Source organism: Acartia tonsa, chromosome 15 (genome assembly GCF_053477335.1).
Source record: "Acartia tonsa isolate MP-2025a chromosome 15, ASM5347733v1, whole genome shotgun sequence".
Taxonomy (NCBI): Eukaryota; Metazoa; Arthropoda; class Copepoda; order Calanoida; family Acartiidae; genus Acartia; species Acartia tonsa.
Window position 1 is genome coordinate 23,635,337 of NC_137274.1, and position 7,500 is coordinate 23,642,836.

The 7,500-nt window shown below is 32.7% G+C and overlaps 1 protein-coding gene across 3 annotated transcripts in view; it reads left to right on the forward strand.

Annotated features, from left to right (window-relative positions):
* LOC145307234 (uncharacterized) overlaps positions 1–7,500 on the forward strand; it is a 37,276-nt gene that overhangs the window by 3,830 nt on the left and 25,946 nt on the right. For all 3 annotated transcript variants that reach the window (XM_080149609.1, XM_080149608.1, XM_080149607.1), the window contains exons 4-8: positions 1,206–1,274; positions 3,082–3,130; positions 3,747–3,763; positions 4,751–4,820; positions 6,980–7,082. In XM_080149609.1, coding sequence (XP_080005735.1) covers positions 1,206–1,274; positions 3,082–3,130; positions 3,747–3,763; positions 4,751–4,820; positions 6,980–7,082 — 308 coding nt within the window. The remainder of the gene's footprint in view (positions 1–1,205; positions 1,275–3,081; positions 3,131–3,746; positions 3,764–4,750; positions 4,821–6,979; positions 7,083–7,500) is intronic.

A 7,500-nucleotide genomic window follows, 5' to 3' on the forward strand; every position in this document is an offset into this window, starting at 1 on the left:
ATATAGTTCTCCTTTACAGGGTAGTTTCTCATAGGTCCTGGAAGGTATATAGCTATTTATGGGGAGGGTACCACCACCCCCTCATCGAAATCGACAAAAATCTAAAAGATATAACTAGCGCCGACTAGCAACAAGTAAATTTTTCAAGGTATCGTATTACAGACAATTTTCTACGAATATTAAAATAATAATTATAAAATTAATACAAGTTTTGTTAGCCCGGTCCTTCGGCCTCTAGGGGTTAACAAACCTAGTGTTAATATTATGATTTTTCATTTTAAGATCCACGGAAAGCTGTCTATGATACGATTCTGTTTGAAATTTAAATTATGTCATGAAAAATCCTCTAATATTTTTTGTAAAAATCTTTGAATTTTTATATTTTGGTTTTATTGTCAGAATTAAAATGTTATTGTAACTGAAAAGTATTACTACGAAACACAGTGTAATATATTTTATGTTAAATCATCCTTATAATAAAGTAAAAGGATATCTGTCTGTCTGTTTGTTTGTCTGTTTGTACCAAAGAATCTTGCTAACCGCTGAACCGATATGGTTACCCTTTACAGGGTAGCTTCTCATAGGTCCTGGAAAGGTTTATAGCTGTTTCCAACCTCCCATAAGAAATCGTCAAAAAAAACACCTATTGGCGATATTTTTTTAGAAAGGTTGGTGAATTGATCCCCCCAAAATGGTTATAAACCTTACTAGGACCTACATGAGAATCTACATTGTATTGTAAAATAGTACCATATCGGTTCAGCAGTTATTAGACGAATATGTAAGGTTAAATAGATTTATAGATAGAGAGAGAGAGAGAAAGAGAGAAAGAGAGAGAGAGGGAGAGAGAGAGAGAGAGAGAGAGATAGAGATAGAGAGAAAGAGAGGGGAAGAGAGAAAAAGAGGGTGGGAGAGAAAGAGAGATGGAAAAAGAAAAAGAGATAGAAAGAGAGAGGGAGAGAGAGAGAGAAAGAAAGAGAAAGAATGGGGGGTGAGACAGTGAAAAAAAAGAGAGAGAGAGAGATGGAGAGAGAAAGAGAATGAATTAGAGGTAGATAGATATAAAGAGAGAAATAAAGAGAGAGTGTGAGAAATAAAGAGAGAGAGTGAGAGATAAAGAGTGTGAGAGAGAGAAACAGTCATACTCATATATATCCTATTACTAATATCTAATTTATTATATAATATTTAATTTATCTTTTTAGAATAACTGTAATCACAAATGGAACAACTATCTCAAATAGAACCCTAGATAATCTTGCAAATGACTACAGGTTATAATAGTTATTTTATATTTATCGTATTATAGACAGCTTTCCGCGGATATTAAAAATTATTCGATTAAAACATTGAAGGCCTTACACTATTTTTAATCTAATAATCGCAGAAAACTGTCTTTCATATGATATGATGCAAGATTTTTCAAAATGGCTGAGAACCGGTTTTAATCCCGCGGATATTAATCGGTTTTGAAGCGGTATACAGTATACATTTTAATTGACCAATGGTAAAATTCATACTGACCTCTCATTGGTCATTTACTTTACGCTGTTTTGTTTAAAATAAGTCTTTTCCTTTGTTAACCCCTTCAGGGGGACCCTAACTCAGCGGGTTTTATAATTATAGTGCCCTAACCCTATTGGGCTACCGGCGTCAAAAATCAGCTGGAAATATCATGTAACCGGATAGTTTTAATATCCGGTATCCGGCCGGATATTGAAAATGACCGGATATCCGGTCGGATATTGAAAATGACCGGATATCCGGCCGGATATTGAAAATGACCGGATGTCCGGCCCAACCCTAGTTATAATAAACATATAAAAAAACTGCCCATTCCTAAGTTTAGTTTATTTAGTTAATTTTTGGGAGGGGAAGGGAAGGGACATTGGGATGTTTATTGCACTGGTACCAAAGGTTTTATAATCACGTTATCTTATTCGTTGGCTCAAATACTTCTATTGGATTTTAATTGGTTGGTTCAAAACTAGTAGTTTCTAACAGGGTTCTAAAGGGATAAGACAATGGCCGATATATTGATTTACATCGCCAATGATGAAACACAAAGTTACCCCTTCTTTGAAACGTTTGGACAATCAACTTAATGAACCAACCAATCAAAATTCAATAAAAGTTCCCAAAGTTGTTAAGCCAACGAATAAGAAAACGATATTATAAAACTTTGGTGACTAGTGTAATAAACAGCCCATTGTCCTCTTCCTTCCTGTGTTTCAACCAATAATTTAAATCTATAGAAAAGGTTTTTGGCTGAATATAAATTCTACGTTCATTGTCTTATCCCTTGAGATCCCTGAATAATATGTTAGTGAGGGAGGGAGGGGATATTGGGCTGTTTATTACACTAGTCCCCAAAAGTATATTATAACCTTTTCTTATTTGTTTCCTTTACAACTTTGGGGACTTCTTCGTCTTCGTCAGCAGCTTATATAAAATCTATCTATATATCTAACTATCTATCTAACTATCTATCTATCTAACTATCTATCTATCTACCTAACTATCTATCTATCTATCTATCTATCTATCTATCTATCTATCTATCTATCTATCTATCTATCTATCTATCTATCTATCTATCTATCTATCTATCCATCTATATATCTAACTATCTATCTAACTATCTATCTATCTATCTAACTAACTATCTATCTATCTATCTATCTATCTATCTATCTATCTAACTATCTATCTATCTATTTATCTATCTATCTATCTATATATCTATCTATCTATCTATCTATCTATATATATATCTATCTATATATTTATCTATCTATCTATTTATCTATCTATCTATCTATCTATCTATCTATCTATCTATCTATCTATCTATCTATCTATCTATCTATCTATCTATCTATCTAACTATCTATCTATCTATCTAACTATCTATCTATCTATCTATCTATCTATCTATCTATATATCTATCTATCTATCTATCTATCTATCTATCTATCTATCTATCTATCTAACTATCTATATATCTATCTATCTATCTATCTATCTAACTATCTATATATCTATCTATCTATCTATCTAACTATCTATCTATATTTCAGTCATGTACGTACTGTGAATCTACTGTATTACACTGTACCATATCTATTCAGGAATCATCAATCAATTATTTTTAACTACACATAATGATCCCCGAAAGTTTTTTTTTTGTCGGAAGCTTAAGATTTCAATGAATTCAAAACTTATTAAGTTCTCAAATATGGTTTTAGGCTATTTTTTAGCCCTTACTCTGTTAATCTTTTACTTAGCTCCTAAAGGGGGGACATATGACTGCTTATTACACCAGTTTACTTATTCGTTGTCTTACATACAACTTAGAGGGCTATAATTGAATTTTTATTGGTTAGGTCACAAAGTTGAGTGTCCAAACGTTTCAACCACTAATTTTATTCTACAGAAGGGATAATTTTATAAATCATTAGGGATGTACATCAATTTATCGTCCATTGTCTTATCCCATTCATATCCAATGGTGGTAAACAAAATTACCCCTTCTGTAGATTATAATTTGTGTTTGATACGTTTGGACACTCAACTTAATAAACCAACTAATCAAAATTCAGTAAGTTGTTAAGCTAATGAATCAGAAAATGTAATTATAAAACTTTGGGGACTAGTGTAAAAACATCCTAATGTCCCCTCCCTCCATGACGCCCTTGATATTATTTCCTAAAATATTGATTGATTGATTTGTTTTTGGATTAATAGCGGCGTCATACCCAGGTATATATTTATATTCGACACCAGACAGACAGATAGACAGATAGACAGATATATAGACAGACAGATAGACAGATATATAGACAGACAGATAGACAGATAGATAGACAGATAGATAGACAGATAGATAGACAGATAGATAGACAGATAGATAGACAGATAGATAGACAGATAGATAGACAGATAGATAGACAGATAGATAGACAGATAGACAGACAGCTAGACAGACAGATAGATAGACAGATAGATAGACAGATAGATAGACAGATAGATAGACAGATAGATAGACAGATTGATAGACAGATAGATAGAAAGATAGATAGACAGATAGATAGAAGGACAGACAGATAGAAAGACAGGCAGGCAAATAGACATATATATAGACAGATATATAGAGAGACAGATATATTGACAGAGAGACAGATAGACAGACAGAAAATCAGACAGACAGATGGAAGGACATACAGACAGACAGTATGAGAGACAGACAGATAGAAAGATATATCTTGCATACATATAAAAAAACATATAGAATGACAGACATATAGACACAGGGATGTTTAGATGTTAAGACTCTAGGGAGCTTGGTGTCGCTCCGGGTACTAGGCAACTAGACCTCTCTCCACGCACCTTGAAACTTACTCCGCTTGTGAATGCAGTGTAAAGCGTCCAATAGCCCATCAGACAACCAACTCTCTGAGATGCACGACCTTTGTCTGAGAAGTTTCAACTGTGCATGGTAACGAGTTGCGCCTGTTTTGGGCCAAGGCATTCCCCCCACTCTAACTATTTGCGTCGCGCATCTGACATAGTAGCAGTGGGAACCATTTTTAACGTTTTTAGTTATGACGCGGTGTTTGACCGAGATTCGAACCTATCAACTTCCTGACGATGAGCGGATGCGCTACGTGTTGAGCCTCGGTCGCGGGTTTAGACAGAGAGATAGACAGACAGATAGACAGACATATCTATAATATATATAATATTTAGAATGTTAAATGGACTAGAATGCCTAACTTCAGATCAATTAGTCAGTAAATATCTTACTGAACATAAACAGGTAAATCCTTTTTTAGTTTCGCTTCAAAACCGATTAATATCCATCTCAGCTGCACTGAAAAATTATGTATAGCATAGTATTATATCCAGTTTTCTACTAATGTCAAGATCAGTTTTTTTAGCCTGTTCCTTCAGCACCTCCTGGTTAACAAAACTAATTTTATTCTTATAATTGAACATTTTTATGTATTTGTGGAAAGCTGTTTATAATGTGATGCGATATACATGAAATAATATGAAGCGATTAACAATCTAGGCTGTAAGTTAAATGATAGATGAGGTACCAGAGCTGGATCTTTAAATCATTTTAGTGATGAGCCACATCGGGGTGCGCTGAATTTCAGAGTGTGGCATTTGATAAAATGCTGTGCTCTCATTGGTGGAAAGTTGGCTCACCCCAATCTGGCTCACCACTAAAATGATTTAAAGATCAAGATCAGAATTTCCACCAATAAAACTTATTATCCATTTATCTATCAATCTATCATTTGATCTACCTATCAATCTATCTATAGATCTATCTTTCTATCGATCTATCTATTGATCTATCAATCTATCTATTGATCTATCAATCTATCTATTGATCTATCTACATATCAATCTAGCTATTGATCTATCTATCCATCTATCTATAGATCTATCTATCCATATATCTATCGATCTAACTATCAATTTATCTATCCATCTATCTTTTGATCTATCTATCGATCTATCTATTGATCTATCTATCGATCTATCTATCGATCTATCTATCAATCTATCTATCAATCTATCTATCGATCTATCTATCAATCTATCTATCAATCTATCTATTGATCTATCTATAGATCTATAAATCTATCTATCGATCCATCTATCAATCTATCTATTAATCTATATATCTATCAATCTATCTAACGAGCTATCTATTGATCTATCTATTGATCTATCTATCAATCTATCTATCAATCCATCTATCAATGTAAATATCAATCTATCTATCAATCTATCTATCAATTTATCTATCGATCTATCTATTGATCTATCTATTGATCTACCTATTGATCTATCTATTGATCTATCTATTGATCTATCTATTGTTCTATATATTGATCTATCTATTGATCTATCTTTTGATCTATCTATTGATCTATCTATTGATTTATTTATCGATCTATCTATCGATCTATCTATCAATCTATCTATGGATCTATCTATTGATTTATCTACCTTTTGATCTATCTATCGATCTATCTATTGATCTATCTATCGATCTATCTATCGTTGTATCTATCTAATGATCTATCTATCGATCTATCTATCAATCTATCTATCAATCTATCTATCAATCTATCTATCAATCTATCTATCAATCTATCTATCGATCTATCTATCTATCTATCTATCGATCTATCTATCGATCTATCTATCGATCTATCTATCGATCTATCTATCGATCTATCTATCGATCTATCTATCGATCTATCTATCGATCTATCTATCGATCTATCTATCGATCTATCTATCAATCTATCTATCGATCTATCTATCGATCTATCTATCAATCTATCTATCAATCTATCTATCGATCTATCTATCGATCTATCTATCGATCTATCTATCGATCTATCTATCGATCTATCTATCGATCTATCTATCAATCTATCTATCAATCTATCTATCGATCTATCTATTGATCTATCTATCGATCTATCTATTGATCTATCTATTGATCTATCTATCGATCTATCTATCGATCTATCTATCGATCTATCTATTGATCTATCTATCGATCTATCTATCGATCTATCTATCGATCTATCTATCGATCTATCTATCGATCTTTCTATCGATCTATCTATCGATCTATCTATCGATCTATCTATCGATCTATCTATCGATCTATCTATCGATCTTGATCTATCTATCGATCTATCTATTGATCTATCTATCGATCTATCTATCGATCTATCTATCGATCTATCTATCGATCTATCTATCGATCTATCTATCGATCTATCTATCTATCGATCTATCTATCGATCTATCTATCGATCTATCTATCGATCTATCTATTGATCTATCTATCTATCAATCCATCTATCAATGTAAATATCAATCTATCTATCGATCTATCTATCGATCTATCTATTGATCTATTTATGGATCTATCTATTCTAGGCTGTAAGTTACATGATAGATGAGGTACCAGGATTCCCCACCAATAAAACTTACTGGAAACAAATTATAAATTCAACAAGAATCAAATTAAAAGATGCTTTAGGTAAGTACCCAAAGTTTTTATATTGGTTAGATAAAAGTACCCAAAGTTTTAAAAATTGGTTTGATAAAAGTACCTAAAGTTTTCAATTGGTTTGAGTATATACTGTCAAAGTGTCAACACTTTTCTATCAATCACCCATACAATAAAGTAACAGGATCTGTATGTGTGTGTCTGTACCAAAGAAATTTGCTAACTGCTGAATCAACATGGTAGTCCTTTACTACAGTGTAGCTTCTTATAGGTCCTGGAGAGGTTTATAAATATAGGAAAGAAAAAAATTACCATAAAATTATTTCAAATAATGCTAGGCAGTGCCATTGTATGATAGCTTCCAATCCTACAAGGTTGTCTATGGTAAATAAAAAGTGTGGCCGTCAACTTCCATTCTCCCCCCCCCCCCCCACAAACCTAAAGGGAC